At 40.5% G+C, this 22,803-nt stretch overlaps 1 protein-coding gene across 6 annotated transcripts in view; it reads left to right on the forward strand.

Annotated features, from left to right (window-relative positions):
* PSMD14 (proteasome 26S subunit, non-ATPase 14) overlaps positions 1–16,363 on the forward strand; it is a 61,195-nt gene extending 44,832 nt beyond the window's left edge. For all 6 annotated transcript variants that reach the window (XM_082199395.1, XM_082199394.1, XM_082199396.1 and 3 more), the window contains 5 exons: positions 4,291–4,398; positions 7,167–7,241; positions 9,583–9,708; positions 10,484–10,546; positions 14,670–16,363. In XM_082199395.1, coding sequence (XP_082055521.1) covers positions 4,291–4,398; positions 7,167–7,241; positions 9,583–9,708; positions 10,484–10,546; positions 14,670–14,768 — 471 coding nt within the window. In that variant the 3' untranslated portion in view covers positions 14,769–16,363. The remainder of the gene's footprint in view (positions 1–4,290; positions 4,399–7,166; positions 7,242–9,582; positions 9,709–10,483; positions 10,547–14,669) is intronic.
* Positions 16,364–22,803: the final 6,440 nt, after the last annotated feature.

The raw sequence follows: 22,803 nt of genomic DNA on the forward strand, positions 1-22,803 counted from the left end.
GATTTTAATTAATTTTTATAATGCAAGTTTTTTAGAATGCTGGATTCTTTTGATTGTTGTTAGCCGCCCTGAGCCCAGCTTCGGCTGGGGAGGGTGGGGTATAAATAAAAATTATTATTATTATTATTATTATTATTATTATTATTAGTCACAAGGATAGAGTGGGTCCTAAATATAAATATACAGTGGTACCTCGGGTTACATACGCTTCAGGTTACAGACTCCGCTAACCCAGAAATAGTACCTTGGGTGAAGAACTTTCCTTCAGGATGAGAACAGAAATCGTGCTCCGGCGGGGCAGTGGCAGCTGGAGGCCCCAATAGCTAAAGTGGTGCTTCAGGTTAAGAACATTTTCAGGTTAAGAACGGACGTCCGGAACGAATTAAGTACTTAACCTGAGGTACCACTGTATATATATATCTTGAGTGTCAAAGGCCAGGATAAGAGGTACATTTTTAGCATACATTGGAAACTATATAGTGAAATTGCCAGATGGACCTCTGTGGGGAGGGAGTTCCACAACTTAGGGGCTAATACTGAAAATACCCCCTCCTGGGCTGTTAAGCACCCAACCCCACCCCAGGTCCCAACCTCTTGGTACATATGCGCTTGGGGTTTTCTTATCAGGATTATACAAAGCATCAAGCCACCTCTTACATACTCTCATTTCTTTCTTCTCTTTTTAGTTGCTTCTGCTAGGAAGCACACAGTATATGCATATATTTGGATCTCACTGTCTGGGAATCTAAAGTAACTTTTTAAACCAGGTGGGGAACCCATCAAGTGAACGACAATGTTAGGTTAAAATTATGTATTTAATTAGGCCAGATAATCCTAAGGATAGAAGGAATATGCAGGTATTACCCCCCCCCCCAAGAAACCCCACCAAATATTTTTGCCTTCAGTTACATCTTACATTGGACAACTTCAGTTACTCTGTGGTACTAATGTGCAAATAATAGTTCTTTTTTGCAGGCTACCCAAAAGCAGTGGCATAGTGGTAACCTATTGGGCTTGGGGTGCAGGATAGTGCTAGCCCCTTTCAAGAAGCAGCAGGGGGCTGAGCATGGTGTAAATCTACCTACTAACTCCTGAGTTTTCATTCATTTAATGCAAGTTCTAAAAAAATGTAAGACACCTTTGTCCCATACTGTTTGGGGACTTTTTCTTATAGAACTAATTCCCCAAACTTTATACAGTGGTACCTCGCAAGACGAATGCCTCGCAAGACAAAAAACTCGCTAGACGAAAGGTTTTTCCGTTTTCGATTTGCCTCGCAAGACGAATTTCACCTATGGGCTTGCTTCGCAAGACGAAAACGTCTCGCGACTTTGTTTCCTTTGTCTAAAAACAAAGACATGTTTTGTTTATAAAGTTAATTTATTTTCCCTTCAATTTTTGAACTGCTCTTTACAGTATATGTGAAGCAGTTAATAAACTGTTAATAAACTGTTGTTGTACCAAATTTGGCTTTGTTTGGACTTTTTTTGACCATAGGTAAAGGTAAAGGTACCCCTGCCCGAACGGGCCAGTCTTGACAGACTCTGGGGTTTGTGCGCCCATCTCACATCTATTGGCCGGGGGCCAGCGCTGTCCGGAGACACTTCCGGGTCACGTGGCCAGCGTGACAACGCTGCTCTGGCGAGCCAGAGCCGCACACGGAACGCCGTTTACCTTCCCGCTGGTAAGCGGTACCTATTTATCTACTTGCCCCCGGGGGTGCTTTCGAACTGCTAGGTGGGCAGGCGCTGGGACCGAGCAGCGGGAGCGCACCCCGCCGCGGGGATTCGAACCGCCGACCTTTCGATCGGCAAGCCCTAGGCGCTGAGGCTTTAGCCCACAGCGCCACCCGCGTCCCATTTTTGACCATAGGAACGCATTAATTGATTTTCAATGCATTCCTATGGGATTTCGTGATTCACAAGACGAAAAATTCGCTAGACGACAAAACTTGCGGAACGAATTAATTTCGTCTTGCGGGGCACCACTGTACTTTTGATGGTTTGCTGTTTGTATAAGGACACAGGTAGTTGCCTAAATCTGAGTCACATCAAAGATCCATCTAATTTAATATTGTCTACACAGACCTGAAGTGGCCCAGGGTTTCAGGCAGTTTTTTCTAGTCTTACCTAGAGATGCCAAGGATTGAATCTGGGACCCTTTGCCTGCAAACTGGTGTTCTTGCCAGTGAGCTACAGATGTCCCTTTTTGAGTTAATATCAGCCAACAGGGTTGCCACCCTTTATACGTCCTCCAGCAACCACATTAAGCTATGCAGGTTGCGAGCTGAAATGTAGGAGAAGGGTTCTTCAGCTTCTCTTTTTCTCTAACTTCATGATGATGAGAGCTTTGTTAATTAGACAGGACTTAAACATTTGATGTGTCATTCATTAGCAAGTGCTTTAAAAAACTTTGGTTCAGGAGTACAATTTATGCTTTTAATTTTCTGAACAATAGAATCTATAGTTGATGCTTACAGTGCCGTAGGAAAATTCCTATTTGTAGCTGTGTTTGTTACTCATTGGCCTTATGGCAGTGCTTACAATGAAGAATGACTTGCATCACATAATATTCCAACAATATACTCTTGCATTTGTTATTTCTCTCTTCTGCCATGTAGACATAAAGGATATGTAATCACCCAAAAGTTGTTTGTTCCACCCTCTGATCCAAACGTTTTAAACTTTGTTTTCTGCCCTTTGGTACCCAGCTGAAAAGCAGAACCGAACAGCTTCTGTAGCTTAGGGATTGAAAGAAGATAACCTCTTGATTTGTTTTGCTAACCTCTGGATTTGTTTTTAGCTCTGCTTATTTCAGTTCTGTGGGGTCTCATTGGTAATTCTAACCTTTGAATCATTGATTCTCCTTGGTCTACGCAGCTTTCCTACATTTTGGGAGGCCTCTTAAGAATGAGTCCTGGCTGCCTCTCTCCTGTGCTCTTCACTTGGAGTCATAGTCTGATTCAAGCACTGCTTCCACGCAGAAAACATTTGCATTAGGAAGAAGCCTAAAAACTTTGAGTGGTTCCTCATCCCGTGCACATCTCATGCACATCCTATTTAACTTGCCACTGGCATTCCCCTAGTGGAGATGTGTGGTTGTGTGTTGATGCAATTGTCTGTTAGCATCATTTCCTAAGGCTCAGTGGAGATTTTTGCCATGCTATTCCTACAAAATTGTAAAGCTGCAATGTGTTCCTTTCCTTCAACAAGCTTTGCACATTCCTAGTAAGTAATCCTGCAAAATATGCTACTGTTACTATCCTCTTACTATGGATGGAGAGCTAAGAATGTAGCTGGTAGTTGAGGTGAAATAAACTGGGGGTTTTAGACTCTCAGCTCACACTACACTACACCGGCACTCTTTGCTTTGAGAAAAAGGAAAGTTGGATCACTGCTAAGCAAATCAGCTTGAAGGACTGAGGGCTAAATTGAAAAACAACTTGTCTCTAGCATTGTAGTCTTTTGTGTTGGTTGCCACACATCAGAATTTGCAGTGTCTGTTTTGTCTGTTTCTGAAGGCTCCATAGGCAAAACCAAGAGTCGCCTTTATGGCTATGGTTTGAGAGCGCTTCAGGGTTAATCAAAAATAAGTAAATAACAAAACAAAAACACCTTCCCGAAAGTTGCCCACCGTATATTTACAGTTGTAAGTGACCTTGATTTTTGTTCCCTTCCCTTTTTTGGTTTTGCTTGGTTTTGCTCCTGGCCATGACACTGACAAGGTCGTCATAATCCGTCCGACAGTTTATAGCCTCTTTCCTACTTGCAGGGAGTAAAAAGCATCTGACTAGAAGGGAATACATGGGGAAAGTTCCTTGCTGACTATAATTTTGTTGTCATTTCAAGTATTCCAGTGGTATAATTGATGTGACAGGACTGGGCTTTAAACATGGTCCCTTAGCTTGTGCTCACTTTCAGATTTAGTTTCCCTGTCATTCAATTTGACTAGGTAAGATGTAGGTGACAAACATGTTTTTAAAGTGTGTGTGTGTGTGTGTGTGTGTGTGTGTAAACTTAAGCCATCAAAATAAGAGTGTATAAAACTTAATTTATTTTTTCCCAACTGCCCCAAAAATGTAGTAATTGGTGTCACTTTACAATACTCAACCGAGTTGGTGTGCTGATGGCAGAGACAGCAGGTGGTTCTTTTTTATTAATATTATAATTAAATAATTTTCTGGAGAAAGGCCAAAAACAGATGTGAGTTGATCGTGACTTCTCCACTGTTACTTGGTGCAATCGCTTGCATTTTCTACAAAGAATTGACTTTGGCGTCTTGTTTTTACAGGTTGTTATTGATGCTTTCAGATTGATCAATGCTAATATGATGGTCTTGGGACATGAACCAAGACAAACAACTTCAAATCTGGGTCACTTAAACAAGCCATCTATCCAGGTAAATTCAGTATTTGGTATATATGTGTCTATATATATTATTTATAATACATATTATTAATATTTGCATGCACACACACTTTTTTTGTAAATGTAATCTTCATAACCCTATCTGATCACTGAGCTCATTAGACAAGGCCCTCTTAGGGGTACCACATGTTTCTCATATTTGTCCTATCGTTACTTGGAGCAGGGTATTTAACAATAAAACTCCATCTTTATGGAACGTTCTTCCTCCTGAAATTAGATAGGTACCAACTGCAGTTTGTTTTTGTTTATCCAGGCATTCCTAGGTTGTTAATATCAGCTTTGTAGGCCACCAGCCTTTGTGTAATATATTTCATTTTATAGTACACTGCTTTGAGCATTTTGAATATGAAATGGTTTATAAATACAATAAATGACATTTATAAAATACTGACTCTTACTATAGAGATGCAATATTACAGCCAAAGTTGTTAAGAGATTTCATTTTGCATAAAGATCTATAGTGACTCATTTTTACGACTGTCATGCCCCTTGTTTTTCCAGAGATCACATGCAGATTTATCAGATTTTTATAGGTGTGTGTTAGAATAAATTATGTCCACATTGTTTTGTTTTAAACACTGATGCTTCTTCTGTTCTCTCTTTCTGTTGGTCCTAGTTTTTCATATAAGTGCTGGGTTCATAAGGGCAGTTCCATTGAATCATCAAATTAATTGCTTGGAATATCTCTGCTGACTTCAGTAGCTCTGCTAAACAAATCTGTATTTATGGGGTTATAGCTTGCCTCCATTAGCACTTCAATCTTAGCTCCTCAGAAAATAGGCCTTTTTGGACATTTCCTCATAACCTGAGATTTTATTTGCAGTGTGATCCAAAATACAAGTTGTGGGTTTGCAGGCATCCTCCCATGTTCTCTTTAACCGTGTGTAGAAGATAAAGGGGATAATTCATTCTCTCCAAAGTTGTGCATGTAAAAAGCTTACTAGTCAAGCTACATGCAATTTTTATGTATCTTGGGTTTTTTGAATGAATTTTTTTACTGTCTACAGTAAACCAATTAGAGAACTTTTGTGGTCGTAAGGCATATAATTTTTTAAAATAAAAACAAACACCCTATATTATTTTATCTTGTATGAATAATCTGGCATTTAGGACTACAGTTCTTGGAGTTGGATATAAACAGAGCTCCATACAGGAAGCATCTTGTTTCTTAAACAAGCATTCCCTCATGAATGATTAATGTTTTGTCGCTATCATTCTCATGCTCTAATGACGATAATTTCAATATATATATATATATTATTTTTTTCTTTCAAAATGAAATTTAAAAGGCCCAGATAGTTGCCACAAAGAACCTTAATTATTTCTCCAAAGATTAATTACGGGAGCACCAATAGCAACATATGCTGTAAACACTGGACTTGCCTTGAAAACAGCATAGTACCACTGTTGGGTTGGAATCATAGCCTCCAGCATTTTCTCTCACCCTGGAGACTTCCTATCTAGTCATAGTCATAAACTCCTCAGACTTAAAACGTATATTGGTAGCATGAATGCAGTAGCTTAACAAAATATCAAGCAAACAAAAGAATGCTTGTTTAATAAGGTGGAAGTATATTACTCAATTTGAATCTGTGCAAACTGCAAACCATAATGAGTATGGAAGAACCCACTAATGTTTTTGATTGGGTGCAGGCAAGCCTGTGCTTGTCTGTTTCTAGAGAATATATTACTGGGCTTTTCAAGGCAGCATGTAATGACCTCTCCGGCAAGCCCCAAAGTGTCATGCTTCATTATTATTTTCTTTTAGAGAGTTTGGTAATACCTTGGTCTCAGATCAGCTGTTAAAAGCATTGCCAACCTTTGCAGGTTCTTTATTCCAAGCCCAAGCCTAACAATTTGTATATTCCAACATTCCTTCTAAATTACCATCCATTAATATGTGTCATTCCCTAGAAACAAGAATTCAAATAGTTATGTGTCTGCATGTGGAAGAACAGCTCTTGTCGTATAGGATTTTGTTGTAGCAGCTCCTACTGTCAAAGAGACAAGCTGCTGTTTGGCTTCTAAAAGCGATTCTATCTTTTTAGCGATAGAAACTGTGGCACCAGAACAGGCAGAAAACCCTTTGCCCTTCAAAAAAAGCAAATCTCAGTTGAGGCTGTGGCTCTCCCTTGTGCAGATCTGATATTACTTTGGATCCTGGCCAGAAACAGTTAAATGCATTTATTTAACTTCCATTTGAGACAAATACTCACATTAAAAGTTTAACTATTGTAGTGTGAAAATTGTCTGCTTTGCTTAAGGCCGTATTATGATTGTATTTTACATAACTGCACCAAAATTAAAATTTTGAGTGACAGAACAGGAGTTTTATCCAATGTTGGTCCTACTCAGGCTTGACTCATTGAAAATAATGAACATGTCTGCTTTGGGTCTATTAATTTCAGTAGGTCTGATCTGAGTATAACTTAGACAGATACATCCTTACTAAAAGGATTAATCATCTCCTATACCTAGTTATAGTCCACTACGTGTACCCTTTGGAAATGTGTGTTTCATTTTGGATGCATTTCTAGCAAGATATAAAGTACAGCAAAATATGTAATTGGTGGCTATATGTTTGGGCAGCTTTGGATATGGAAACCTAAACAACTTTCGGGAAAGTTTTTCAAATAAGCTTACAGCTCAAGTCCATGTTTCTAGTCTTTAATCAGATTCTTGCATGTATTTAGTAGAAATTACCGGGTACATTTTATTTATTGCTTTTAAATGTTCTAGGCGTTAATTCATGGATTAAATAGACATTACTACTCCATTACCATCAACTACAGGAAGAATGAACTAGAACAGAAGGTAAGTTTTGTTCCTAGCGTATTTTGAAATGTTTGGAGTATTATTTAAAAAAATTGCTTGCAAATGGCTTAAATTGACATACAGCATGCTGCAGTGTTGTGAGAAGAATTTTAATTTCTAATATCTTTTGTTGTCATTTATGTCACTCTCCCCCCCACTGCCTTTATGTCATATGGTGAAAGCATTGCCTTGCCCAAATGAACCTCAACCTGAACTTCATTGTGGAATTCTACATTTTTTCCAGAAGGCACCTGCATGCCTAACTAGTAAATGCTAAATAAGTTTTTGGTGAAAATCAGACTGTCTTAAGTCAATAATTTAGGAACATCTTTGTTTAAATTATGAAGGAAATGTGGCTATTTTTAAACCCACATATTTCTAAATGCTATTTTCCATTTCTTTGGTCCTGCATGTAGAGAATGAGGTATTCCCTAGGGTGTAGAACTTTTATAGATTACCACCAGTATCTTGAATTGTCTTTGAAAACAAGCAGACTGTGTAGTTGCTGCAGTACAGAATGAATATATTTATGCCTTCCACTACCTGTGAGTGGCATGGTATAACATTCTGCAGTGGCTGGATATTCCAAAGAAATTTTCAGGACAGTCATATGTAAACTCTATTCCAAAATCAGTCCTCAAGTTTACAAAGTCATGAATGATGATGTCAAGGTCCTTGTTTCATGAAAACATAAGTTTTGTATGATCCAATTGGAATTTTTCCTTAAACTTGCTGAGGTAATATTGAGAGGCACACTTAAGTCATTCAGAGTTGAACATAAGAATAACTGCTGGCAAGTTAATAATTTCTTGTTGTACAGCATACTCTTTTGTTGTTGTTATTTCATTACAACCAAAATCTTATCTGTGCTTCAAATGATAAAATAAAAAAGTTGTTCTAGAGTTCTATATACTGGTTTCTATATACTGCTAGTTTACTTTCTGCCTTACAAAGTCTACTAATTTTCCCCCAACTGCAGAATGTTATTGTATGGTATGGCAGCAATCATAGATTCCACTTGGCTTGTTCATCACTGGCTGTAAATGTTTTTTGGTGGAATCCAGTTGGTGCCCTTGCAGTCACAGAAGAGCTTTGATCCAATTGATGCTTTCACAAATAGAAGAGACTGGGATTTTTGCTGATTTGCCCTTCCACCAAGTTCTAGAGAGTCCCTCAGCTCTCTGGAGCCAATTTTCAGTGTAAGGGGGATGTTGAGAACTGCAGGAGGGAATGGTTTGTTTTGTTATTACAAGCATCTACTGGATCAAAAGCACCAGGGTGCCAACTGGATTCTGCCCTTTAAGACAGCCTCTCTCTATGTCAAGTAACTCCCATGCTAGTTATTGGAGGGTATAGAAATTAAATAAAGGCTGTATTCAAACATTACAGTTACATAGTTTTATTGACTTGCTTGGAACCACCTCATTAAAAGTGTGCAAGAACCAGATGACAAACTCTTTGCCAATTCAAAAAATTTAAAAAAGGAGAAATGAAATACTTTTGTGTTAGTGTTGGACCTTCTGTAATAGGCCTGTGCTTTCAAGACATTAAGAAACGTACAAATGAATGGTTCCTTTGGATCTTAGTTCCTGCAGAAAACCTTTTTTTTCTCTCTGCTCTACATTTTGGAGTCTAGGCCTTAGAACTAACCTGAGGAGATTGTATTTTTGTTCATTACACTGCGAGCACTTTTGTAAAGGCGAGAACAGTAATTGCCAAGTGTGACAAAGAAGAGATTTTAGGATTCAGGGCTATTTCCATTAACATGTGAAGTCTTCACCTAGTGTGCAGGCATCCATTTCAGTCCAGTGTCCTTCTCTGCACATTCATGACTTCATTCTCATGACTGGGAATCGGACCTCTGCAATTCTGACACCAATTATGTATTGGATGCTGATAGTCTGGCAGAATGCCTGAAACCACATGATCACAAACCATTTTTAGCACTCAATTGGGTCTTTATAAATCCCCCTGTGAGGGTGGGTTCAAGTTTTACAATTATCTTTTAGAGCAAACAATTTCTCTCTCATCAGATGATCTCCAATGGATACTCAGCTCTGGGGTGAGGAGTCAACTTACAAAACAGAAAAATGATCTGTGATAGCCCCAGTTAATTCAGACTTGGCAGCAGTGTTCTAAGCACTTTCCGTCACCAAAAACTTTCCTGTCTCTTGCCATGTGTTGCTTCAAATCCTGATGGACATAGAAAATCCTCATGATTCTTCACAGTTCAAAGTTTATTGCATAACTGAGGCCACAACTATTAATACCCAAACTCCTGCTCTCACTTAGAGTAAGCACTTCCACAATCAGTAATACTTGGTGTGACTTTCCTCACCAGATGTTGCTCAATTTGCATAAGAAGAGTTGGATGGAAGGTTTAACCCTTCAAGACTACAGTGAGCACTGCAAACTCAACGAGACAGTAGTGAAGGAAATGCTGGAATTAGCAAAGAACTACAACAAGGTACCACAGTATGCCTTTGCTTGAGCTGATGATAGTCTGTGGGTGCCCTAGACTCGTTTTTGCCTTTGGAATTCCAGATTCAGATATCCAGTCCACATGTACTGGTGGGATAGCTGTTCATCCTTTAAAAAACAAAGAATAAAAATCAGGGCACTTAGTACTGGAATTGGGGGCAAAAAAACCCCAAACTGAAATGGCATTGTTGAACATTAAAAGTGTCTAAGAAGTGAGCATACTATTGCCAGCCCTGCTGGCATCTGCTTTCTTGTTTAAAAAGCTAGGAAAGTGCACAACATAGACGGGCTTAGCCTTTATAATATATATAAATATGTTGCGAACCTAGTGAGAGAGAAGGGCTTATCCCATCAGAAGCAAGATCCAATGATACTTGCGTGTTCCTTGCTAGTTGTGCCACTTCCTTCCATCCTCCGGTTGTCGCCCCCTCTATCAGAAGTTCGGCCCCTGCCCTGAAGAGTGTTTCCTCTTTCATGTCAGTCTGTGAAGGGTGGTGTACATTGTTAGCACTACAGATATAAATGCTACACTTCACAGACCACTTACAGTGGCAATGAAAGCACTGTTATACAGGGTGGGGGGTGGGTGGAGATGTGGGCCTTGACTGTTTCCGTAGCATAGCTTCCTTTTTCATTGGGTATGTAGTGATTAAAATGATGCTGTCACTTCAGCTTCAGCCTTATAAAAGAACATTTAATTTTGGGGGGCTCCTGATTTAATAAGATCTCAAATGCTAACCTTTTCTGCATATCCTTCACAGGCTGTGGAGGAAGAAGATAAGATGACACCTGAACAGCTGGCAATAAAAAATGTTGGCAAGCAGGTGAGGTGTAATGAATTATACTGACGTGAAATAACATGTTTTGTGTATTTTTGTTTAGTCACATGCTGATGATTTTTCCTTTCTCCTTAACTCCTTACAAATGGTGCACTTATTTCCACTGAAACAAATTATTTGAAGTCTTTGACTTGAGATAGTCTCAACAGTGGGGCATAAAATTGTCATTTGGCATCTGCCACTGTTTCATTTCATTTGGTACATTTTTCTACCTAAATAAACCATCTGGCATCCTATCCTTAAAAACAGTGGGTTTTCCCTAGTATTCCTGCACTTGGGCACCAAAGCCACGAGAACAAGAATATCCATATAAAATTCTGTCATCAGCACAAAAATTCAGCCATTACCCATACTCAAAGCCCATAGACACTCTGGTTTTCCTTTGGATTTTAGGATGGTAAATTTGGATTGTTACTATGAAACCTAATCCTTGAATCCCAGAATACTACTTGACTTGTTCCTTGTGCTATAGAGAACTGGGAACGCCTTCTTTTTCAAATGACAATCCCCTGTGCCAAAGGGCATTCCAAGGAGGGGGGATCATTCATAATCTGTTTCCATTTACTTAGAAGTAAAATTGCCAGGTTGCCTGCCAAATAACCCCCCCGGGGGACCTGTAGGCCTTCTTCCATTGTACACCCCACCCACCTGCATCATGTGGCAAGCTAAAGTTATAATAGCATGATAACTAATATGGGGATGATTTAATATTGTCCTGCCTTACAAGGTAGTGGATGTAAGGGCAGCACTATTTGAATATTACCAGGTGCTATGCAAATACCCAATATTGAGTCTCATGGCAAGGACTTGGACATGAGTTTCAGTGAACAGTGTGCATATCCAGGCGTTTCTAGAAATGGCTGTGTAGGAAAGTCAGGCAGGGCTTTTTTTCAGCTGGAACTCACTGGAACTGAGTTCCGGCACCTCTTTGTTGCATTCCAGCACCTCATTGGTGCATTCCGGCAGCTGTGTAGTTTTGCAGTGCCATCCCCCTGCATGGTGCTCTGGGCGGCAGGGTGATTTTGGCAGTGAAGGTTTTTATGTTATCCCTATGGCGTTGGGTCGAGCGGGCAAACAAGGGGGGGACACACTCAACAACTCACCCCACTTAAAAAGGGGGAATTCCAGCACCTCTTTTTCTAGAAAAAAATCTTCATCAATCCAGTAGGGCATTTTTGTTGAAGGGAGGAAACAAACTATTCTGATACTCCAGAATGTGGGGGGTTGAAGCTTTTTACCAACCAACCAACCAATGCCTTTTGTTTGAAGAAAGAGACAGTACTGAGATTTACTATGGGTTGTACCCAGCACCGATCAAGCAGATTTCTGCTCAGAACGTCCCTTTCTTTTCCTCCACCCCGTACCCCCCAACAAACCTGATTTGGAGGGTCAAACCCTCTGGAGCAGATTTTGAAAAGACTACCAAGGGTGGAGCTACAGGCAGAGGAAAGGAAAGTTCTGCTGCACATGCGGAAATCTGTAACAATGGAACTGCAGCATTGCATGCAGCTATTTACTTATACATGATTATAGCCATTGAACAGAATGTGTTTGCTTATCTTGTCATTTAAAAATTGTGCTGCCTGAGCAAGTACATCTACATCTATAGCAGGTATGCAGGGTAGAAATGAAGTTTAGGAAGGATGAGCTAGTTATCTCAGCTACAGATCTTTTACTATCTGTCATCTTGCTTGGATCCAATTGCCTGGAATTTTGGTTACCTGAAGAATTGCCTTCTCCCATCCACACTTGCATTGATCTTGTTTGGAGGCCTTCAGATTCCCTCTCCTAATGAAGAGAGGCAGGCTAAAGAAGGTCTTTTCAGTGGTGATGCAGTGGAAGACTTGACAGGTGCCTATCCTGAGGTCTTTATAGCCTTGGGAGTAGGGGGCCTCTTAATTACAATCTAATAGGTGCTTCAGATATTGAATGCAGTTTCCTCTTGCTGGGTTTTATCCTGTTTTAAATTGTTTTGGCTGATTTTTATGCCAATTTTAAGTTGTGGGGGGTGGGGTTGCTAGGCTTTTTGCCTTTGTGATTTATTGTGTTTGGATTTAGTGGTTTTAATTGCAAATTGTAATTTGTGTTGTTGTTTTTAAATTAAACTACCCAGGGGACTTAGTTGGATGGGCAGTATACAAATGTAATAAATGTAAGTTGCAGCTTTGGACAACGGGAGAGAGGCTGAGAAGACAAAGTCTTGTTCTGGCTCTGTCATTGGGTTTGCTTATTAACCAGGTTCATCTTGGAAAGCATAACTAATCTTGGCAAAAGATAATCCTCCTTTGTCCAACTGTGCACTTTCTTAACGGAGGCACATGAAACAGTCAAAGAGTGGACAAAAATAATGTTTAATTCAGTGGCAAACTATGGATACGCTACTTGTTTGCAAATCAAAATTTTCTAAAAAGAGCATTTTAACATCAGGGTTTTCCCCCCACTTCACTATCCCCCACCCCCAATCTGTATTTTATGGTTTGTTTTCATTTATTTAATTGGAAAGCACTTTTGTTTTGAGTGAGGATATCTTAAAATAACATGGGATGGAGTCCCAGTTCCATTGGAAGCAAATGGCAAAGCTCCCATTGATGTCAATGGAGCCCAGAATTCATTAATGAACTTGATAAATGAATAAGAACAAGACAGTGTTATAATGGATTGTTGAAATTCACTATTAATTTTCAATGCAATGCACACCCAGATATTTAGATAAGTATCTTTTTCAACAGGGTGACATGTTTATGGTTTAATAACAACATTGCATTTTGCAGTGCGGTACTGTACATGCCTGCTCAGGAGTAAGTCCCATTGAGTTCAGTGGGGCTTACTCCAGGGTAAAGGGCTATGAGATTGTGATTGTGATCTGATGCAACCTGCTAGTGTTGCAGTTGGATTAAGGGTCAGACTACCTTTGACACGGCTCATCAGTTCTTTCCCCCAACAAACTGCACTATCATTCTCAGTAGCTACAAGAAGATGGGGTGGAGCATATGTGGGGCGCCTTTATCCTCGCGCTGCAGATGAGAAAGCACCTTGTTAGTGTGGCTTTCAACAGGCAAATTGTAGGAAGGATACTGTTGAGCAACCCATTATCCTCTAACCACTCTTCCTGCTCTTAATTGTAGCCTCTGAGGCTGTTTTGCACTTTAAAAAACAAAAAAACCTTGCTTATTTGGCTATGGTTATTTTCATTCTGATCTGTGGCAACTATTATTACTATGATTTATTTATTTATTTATTAAAATTGTATACTGCCCTATATCCAAAGGTCAACGAGCACAGTCAACATGGGGGAGCATAGTCTAGAATAGCAAATGTTGTCCTAGTAGGTCCCTATATAGTAACTCCCTGCCACTACCTCTTATTTAACTGCCCTAAAGCAACCACAAGGGGGAACTGCTGTGTTGGAACAGGTTTTGAATAGGTGCCCTTTAATATGAAAAAGCAGCACCATGCAGGGCCAAAGTCCTGTGTTTATGGGCAGTGTGGGTCTGATTCAAAACAGTTGCGGACAGTTAATGTTCACGCTTCTGGAGATCTCCCCTGACACTTCATGGTGGTAGGCAGGTCTGAAATTTAATAAGTGAAGAAGAAGATGATGATGATAATCCCCAGTCAAGAATCCTCTGCACATTCCAGTGTTGTCACAGAGCTTTCTGTGCAATGTAGTCCCCCCCCCCCCAATTCACCTGGATTGCACACAAGGAGCTGCCCAAGCTAGTACAATGTATAGGAAAGCTATTGCACATGTGGAGGGCTTCATTTACCCATCATTGTCCTTCCCTCCTATAGCCACAAGAATTGCCCATCAATGTCAGGATATTAAGGGGGAAAGAAGTATGTCTCTTATTGTTAGGTCCTCATTTGTTCAAAATACCACTTTCAGGACAATAACATGCTTAGTTTGTATGAACACTGTGCAGCCTTAATCTAACACTTAAGGTTTTTTAATTACAAACTACATCAAATAGCTTGCATAAGAGAACCCTGAGTTTTAATTGCTTATTGATGCCATCAGTTCTGCCATGGAATAGAAACACAGAACAAATAATTGCAAATGTGATGTTCCGATAAGGTCTACGAATAATATTTTCTACTTGTATTTTAGGACCCCAAACGTCACTTAGAAGAACATGTGGATGTGCTGATGACTTGCAACATTGTCCAGTGTTTAGCAGCTATGTTGGATACCGTTGTATTTAAATAATGACTTGCTTGTAAATGCTGTTTCCAGTCTCTGATCATCCATTGTTTCAAGCACTGAGACTAAGATATGTTTGGATGTCAAAGACATCATTTGCAGTCTAAGAGCATCTCTCTAACACCTTTTCATCTCAGTTTATGCAATTACTTTGGATATATTTTTATGTCAGGGTCTTTGCAAATTCCAGAGCAATTCTGGAACTGAGTTAAAAATGTGGTTGGGGTTTGGTTTGGTTTTTCATTTAATATTTGGAAGAAAATCAGCAGTATATATATATTGATTATTGCCATGTAGGTTTTTTTTAAATAACCGTAGTGTTCTGCTTGTGTTGTTCATAAATTGGGGAGGGTATATTGTTGACAATATTGTACAAAGTTCAACAAGCAAAGAAATATATTTCAGTAAGCTGATGGGACATGGAGACCTGTGGCATGTGGTCATTTGTTGTTGCGGCACATATCTCTTCTATGCATAGGCAGCACTAGTGCGGTCTTATTGCTTTAGGTGTGAGGGAGGACTGAACTGCAGAACTTTACAAGAGCTTGTCAGTCTTGAAATATATACCCAAAGCAATACTAGGGCACTTCTAAGCTCTTATCAGCACTGAGTTTGCTTCTGTCCTTTCCCACTTCTGTCTGTAATTATAACTTTTCAGGTCAGAGGAGTGTGGCTTCCAAGCAGACATGAGCCTGTATATGTGGCATTTGACCACTGGGCAGGGCAGTTCACCTTATTAGGGAATGACTTCTTAAATTTGTTCAAGATACAATGGTATTGAAGAGAATTTGGATTGCCTAGCTTGACGAATGGCCTCTGCAATGTGCTGATTAAAAACCTTGAAAGTGGAGGCAGGTTTTTTTGAGAATGTATATGGTGGCCCAGTTAATTTGAGCTATCATTTTGAGCAAACAGGAGAGGGGCAATTTTACAGCAGCTAACCCGGACACCTTTATGGGATGTGTGCTGGAAAGGGGCAGCGGGAATGCAAGATATTGAAAGAAGCATGCGAAACCATCAAATGCTGCACAAAACAACTAATCTTCTAAAACCCTTGTGAGCTAATCATGAAACTGGCTCAAGCTTCCTGGCATAGCTGCTGTAAGCGATGGTGAGCGTCTTATTTCACTACAGCTCTGTAAAGTACAGAATTCAGTATCTCAAAAACTTTCATTTTCAGTCACTTTCCCCCCTCCCAACTTTTTTTCCTTGCTCTTGGGACTGCAAAGAGCCTTGAAAGTGTATGTGAATTCAGAAAAAGGGTAGTGTACGCAATGCCAGAGTAACAAACCTGTTAAAAACAAACTTGCCATAAAATACAATAATTCTTTGTCAACAACTTCTGCGAAACACCAAATCAAAAGCATGCCTTCACAAATTCTTTTTGGGTTAAATCTTTTATTATTATTATTTGTAAAAAAGAAACTGAAAAATACACATTTAATCAAACAAGTATTTGCACATTAAAAACCATAAGAAAAGATGGAACCATCAAGACTCGTTCAAGAGAGATTTTTAACCTCTGAAAATAGTTTTGTAACCAATCTCTTTCTGATAGATTCGAAGGTGAATAAAGGAAGACAAATTTACCAATAAAACAACCCCAATTTGTCTGTTTTCTTTCACTCTTAGATAATGTTTAAGTTCAGTCACTGCAGAGGAAGTCCACATCTTTGCTGTCCACTTTTAAAAAATGTGCTTGCTTCCAGTATCCGGTGCATAAAGTTCTGGTAACTACTCTCATTCATGCTGTCTTTGTATTCGCTCTTGAATATGCATTGGCAAAAGACAGCCAACATATAAACTGTAATAGAATAACAGTAACTTCCCTGTCCCCTAGAATTGTTAGCTTTCTGTTTGAATAAAAAAATTATTTTATTTTGTAGTCAGAATGCAAGCCATTCGAGCACTACAGTTTTTACACCTCACCTAAAGTAGTAGAATCAGAATAAATGAATGTGAAACAAGCAATATTCAAACTTGATGCAGATTGCAAAACTTTGGCTATCTAGGCATAAGATGTGGGTTTTTTGTTTTTTGTTTTAAAAGCAATACACACAGCCTTGAAGATGTAAAGGATTTTTAATTAAATTGAAGACTGCAGCTGAAGAGGACTGTTTTAATTGATTGGGAGATAAAAAATATATACTGTACAAGCATTATAAGGAACAGCTGAGCGAGTTGGGTATGTTTAGCCAGGAAAAGAGGAGATTGAGAGGAGATACGGCAGTCATCTTCAAATATCATCTAAAGGGCTATCACACGGAAGATGCAGCAAGCTTGTTTTCTCCTGCTCTGAAGGGTAGGACCCAAACCAATGGATTCAAGTTGCAAGAAAGGAGATTCCGACTAAACATCAGAAGACCTTTCTGACAGTAAGAGCTGTTTGACAGCGGAACAGACTGCCTTGGGAGGTTGTGGACTCTCCGTCCTTGGAGGTTTTTAAGCAGAGGTTGGATGACCATCTGTCATGGATGCTTTGGTCAGGATTCCTGCATTGCAGGGAAATGGGACTAGATTACCCTCGAGGTCTCTTCCAACTCTACAGTTCTAGGATTCTAATACTTGGGAGATGAATGCACCTGATGCATGGCTTCAACATCCCTCTCCCAAATCACTGTGATTTACCTTGGAAAATAATTCACTGTGATTAGAAGCTAAAATTGTCCATCAAAACAAAAGAACTACCACTTCCCTCTTCAGCCTGGGCCATTTTCTCCCATCAGCTTAGTTTCATTTCTCAGAAAAGGTAGGGGGAAGGCTTGCGCATTTAACTTGAAGGTGGGGAACCTCAGGTGCGGGAGGCAAACGCAGTCCTCCAGCTCTCTTCATCTGATGCTCGAGACATTCCCAGGCTGCAGTCTTCAGTGCTGCCCTGTGGCTTCCTCAAGTGCCTGGCTGGAATGTTCCCTGGAACTGTCACAATGCCTTTGCTTGCCAGGATGGAGAGCCCCATCTACCACTGGCATATGCAGGGATGCCAAGAGGATTTCCTGCACCCAGTACACTGCATGTGTATTGTTCCCCCTGCTAGTCTGCTATACCTTACAAGTTGGGTAGAACTGCTTTTTAAGTACACATGTTTACTCGGTCAAGCTCACCACACGAGGTTGCCGCTAAAATGTTATTCACAGATCACACAAAAATAAGCATGCCTAAGGTCTGAAGAAGAGCCTCCTTGCTTTAACTGCAAAATTTCCAGAGTCCTGATATTTACAGCAAAATACAAAAACAAAATCAAAGTTTGCCAACCCTGATGAACAACGAGCAAGAATAAGAATCTATAAGTATGCACGGTCTTACAGGTTTTAAGTGTCTGAGCTACCAACTCTCGGTCTAGCCTATCACACTGGACTGTTGTGAAGATAAAAATAGGGAGCGGGAGAAGAAAACTGTGTACACAGCCCTGAGCTCCTGGAAGGAAAAGCAAGGTACATATATGCAATGGCAAGCAACTAATACTGTAAGCATGTGACATTTCACCACTTGGAAAACTTCTTAAACTTGATAATTCCCCTGCCTCTTCTAAAGTATAGCCTATTAGAATTTAAATTGTGGCAGCTGCAAGGTATTTGATGATCCTGGGTTATATTTTCTGGTTAAGTTTGTATTTTCTATTATAATTACTATATATTAATAAACAGCAATGGTGACATGCAGACCAGTGATGACTGGGGTGGGGGGTAGAGAGAGACATGGAATAATGGAGGGGAGGGGGCAGTTTCAAGGGAGTAGCTTCCAAATCATGCCAGAAACAGCCAGTTGTGTTTTATAGTATAAAGATAGCTCACAGGGAGTGGACACAGAGGAAAGTGCTTAAACAAACATGCCAGTACACATACAATCTTCCATCTGGCTAGCAGCAACAATAATGAGCTGCTCCTGTTTCTTCTGTTCTTGGAGGCCTCCCTCCCTACTCCCAGGTGAGGGTGGTGAGCAGTCCCTCCTCTCTTTGCTTAGCAACAGCAATTAAGTTGTGTAAGCAAGCTTAGCAACAGCAGCTTCTCTGTATCTGGCTGATGGAACCTTTGAAATTTGCCTCCACTCTTTGCTTTCTAACTTTCTTCCTAGCTATCTGCTTGACTGCTCCTTTTCTAAATGAAAGTGAAATGGTTCCCCCACTCCCAATAGCTTCCATCCTTGTGCATGTGTGCCCCCTGTGAACAGCCCTGAACATACAATCCCAGAAGGTTTCTTATGAGGGAATGTGGCCCTCTGTCAAAAAAGAAAAGTCCCCCACCCCTGTTTAAATGTTTGGAAAGACCAAGGCCTCAGAGCAACTTGGAAGCTTAAGAATGTCCCTGATCATCTTTGAGACACTGATGCATAAATGTGAGATCATGATCCAAATCACATGCTTCATTCAGTTATTTCAGATATGCACAGACCGGATATACACCACATCCACACACAAATGCACACATGGCAAAGCCTAGCAATTTGTTCTCAGACAGCTGGGGGCAAGGTGAATCTTCTTTCCTCCAAGCTCAGGATAGTCACATGTGCCCACCAGATTTGGGTGGACTACACCTTCTTACCTCTTACCACTGGCAATAGTTGCTGGGGATAGTACAAGTTACAGTCAGTTCCCACATTCCACTGCAATCAATGGACCAAGGTTGCATTACTTTAATAAGGATGTAAGGCTGCAAACCTACAACCCATTTCCTGGGACTAAGGCCCACTGAAACCAGCAGGAGTTACCTTTAAGTAGACATGTGTAGGATATAACTCATGGTGTCTCCGCCTACAAGAACTGGGCAGCAGGAAGAGAAAATTAGAATTTGTTGCCCCTAGCTCCTTGTACTATTGGTATCCTTGCCGTTAGGCACCAGCCTCAACTTCCAGTGTTACACTTGTCAAAACTTTGCTTTTACTAATGTTATAAGCATACAGGTTTCTGTTTAGATCTTACACCTTCTTTCTTCTTCTACACCGCTCTAAAGGATCATTCTGGCACTCAGCTTAGATCCTAGCCCCACTTAGCTGGGAACAGGTCTCACTGAATTCAATAGGACTTATTTTTGAGTAGATATGGTCAGGATTACACTGTAAACCTAGTGTAGGTCATAACTCATCAGTCAGCTAAGAATGTGCTGTTTAAGCTCATTCAATTTTGCTACAATATTTCAAGCCACTGACCCTCAGCATATGACTTGCTGCTTCCTGAATGCAACTCCTTGCAATGCAGGAATCCCAACTATATCATACATGACAGCCCTCCAACCTCTGCTTAAAAATCTCCAGGGAATGAGAGTCCACCACCTCTGGTAGGAGTCTGTCTCACTGTCAAACAGGTCCCACCATCAGAAAGCTCTTGATGTTTAGTCAGAATCTCCCTTCTTGTAACTTGAACCCATTGGTTCATGTCCTAGCCTCCAGAACAGGAGAAAGCAAGCTTGTTCCATCCTCCATGTCACATGCCTTTAGATATTTGTAGATGGCTATCATATCTCCACTCAGTCTCCTCTTTATCAGGCTCTACCAGGATAAGCATACCAATACTCCCTCAACTGTTCCTCGTAAGACTTGGGTTCCTAACCCTTTATAATCTTGGTTACATACCTCTACACACATTCCAGCTTGTCAATATCCCTTTTTAATTGTGGTGCCCAGAAATGGACACAGTTCTCTATGTGTGGTTTGACCAAGGCAGAATAGAGTAGGACTGTTGCTTCTCTTCACCACATGAGCATAGCCAGGATTTTTGTTGGAGGGGAGCAGGCCTTTTGTTGGAGGGGGGCAGAACCTCAGCTATGGATTTTTATTGATTTGGGGGGCAGCTGCCCCTCCCTGACCTCCCCCACTCCCCCTTGGCTACACCTAGGCTTGACTGGGACACTATATTTCTGTTAATGCAGCCTAGAATAGCATTTGCAAACATTGGGTCTGGTAAGTTTTCCAGGAGTTCCTTCCCCTTTACCCTTTGATTCTCAATATTATTGGACAATGGATGTGGCCATTTGCTGCTTGACTGTTGTCCCAAGAGAATCTTCATGATGGCCTCTCAAGCAAGACTCTCCATATGTCTCAAACTTGCATTTTCCTTCATGGAAATGATAAAATGCATGTAAATGTTCTTAGCTGAAAAATGTACAGCATGAGCAGCAGAGATCTGTGTTAAGGTATCTATCTCTGTCCTGTGCAGTGTGAGAGAGTTCTTCCCTTATACTTTAAATGGTTTTCTGTACTGAGATAACCAGCTAGGCCCTGTAGTGTTGGAAGTTCCACACAATAAATTTCTGCTATGCAGTAAGAGACTTGCACCACCTTAAAGGCTAACACAACTCTATTGGGGCATCAGCTTTTGCTGAAACAAACTAACAGGACTGCCCCTCAGGGAATGTACTAATGAATGGCAACTTAGCAGCATCATGCTGGAATTTCCCACTGAAACTTGTTGTTGTTTTTTAAATTGCATTAAAGGGCCACAACAGAAGGTTGCATTAAGTGATAATCATGGAGTGGAGCCACTCACACCATCAGACATGACTTAGGGCCATTGATTTCAAGGAGAACTTAATGGGATACAGCTTAGGATGTTTTGGGAAACTGAAATTACCACCTTTCTCGCCTGGTTTGTACCCTTTGGATACTAGTCTCTGTAAAGGGCAGATAAGCCCATAGACACTCTTTTCTTAATGCATGCATTGCAAGAGGATGGATGCCTCAAGTTTATGTGTACTGGGATTTTTATGTTTTAGTTAATGGAATTGATTGGACCACCAGTTTTTAAAAGCCTTCTGCCTAACCTAAGGACTGACTCCATTGTACTCTATAAAGTTTTAAGGTTCTCTCTTCCCCGCCCCCCTTCCCACCTGCCCCACTTTTAGTCCAGCATTGCAGAATATAAACAAGTTATGGTAATGTGGAACTAAATTGCATATAGAGTAAGATCAGCTAGGACATTTAAAGGATGCACACACACAACCTTAAGGACTTTGAACCTCAACATTTCTATTATAGCAGGACTGGTTTCTTTTAATGACTGTCCTCCCACATTTTTCTCTGCGTTGGAACCTGCTGAGCAGAACTTCCCGATTTTGGGAGAGGAGCTAAAAATAAAACTTGAACCCTGTCGAAATTCAGAGGGACGATATAGTTAAATAATACAGATGTGGTTGGAATTAATGTCAGGTCACCATGTGGAATGCCAGCTTCCCAGTTACACCAAAGTCTTATTCGGACTTGGATGCTTGAAAAAAGGAAGAGAAAAAGGTGTTTATGGGAGGAGGCAATGCGCTGAGCTTTTCCTGCAGTGGGTTTCAGCTTTTAAAATAGGAATAGAGGAAGCTGATCACCTATAAAATATGGTCCGGTCTTCAATCCTCCCAGACTGCTGTCCTGCGATTGGTGGGATGGCGAGCCAATCGGGGACTGTCCAAAGCATAACACTGTAGATATGCTGTGCTATTGAAGAAAGTTATTTATTCGCACCCTGTCTAAGGAGTGTGTTACTCCCTTTAGAATTAAAGAATTGTAAGGTTGGGTGGGACCACGACTTTCATCTAGCCCAACCCCCTGCTAGGCAGCTCTTACTTTGCCTCAGTGGCATATTATCCCCTTAAATCTATATTTTAAAAAATTATTTGCTGTGTTTTTCATTTAATTGGTGACAGCCATTTTCAAGCTGGTATTCTAACCATATTCTGGTCTAGGGCTTTGCCCTTGAGCCGCAAGGAGCAGGATCGCGCTGCATTGACTGAAAGGCAAACCTCTCCTGTTGAAACCAATGGCCTTCAAAGTGTTTAACTAAGACTGGATTTTTACAATCCGTCTCTCTCTCGCTCTCTTTTCAAATAAAAAACAAAAGTGTGTTTTAGAACATCTTTCCTCTGATTCTAGCAGCATGTTAATTTATTCCTACGAAATCCAGGTAATTACTTGTGACAACCGTCTTATTATCACAGGAGAGAGCTCCGTGTGAAAGAAAAATATTCAAAAATACCGAAGGAACACAAGCCTGAAGAAAGCGACGGTGCAGGGAAGAGAGAGGTTGAGGTGGGGGCTTTGGAGAATGTCGCTCTGACTGGAGATGGAT

Source organism: Podarcis vaucheri (genome assembly GCF_965113315.1).
Source record: "Podarcis vaucheri genome assembly, chromosome: 1".
Classification (NCBI taxonomy): domain Eukaryota; kingdom Metazoa; phylum Chordata; class Lepidosauria; order Squamata; family Lacertidae; genus Podarcis; species Podarcis vaucheri.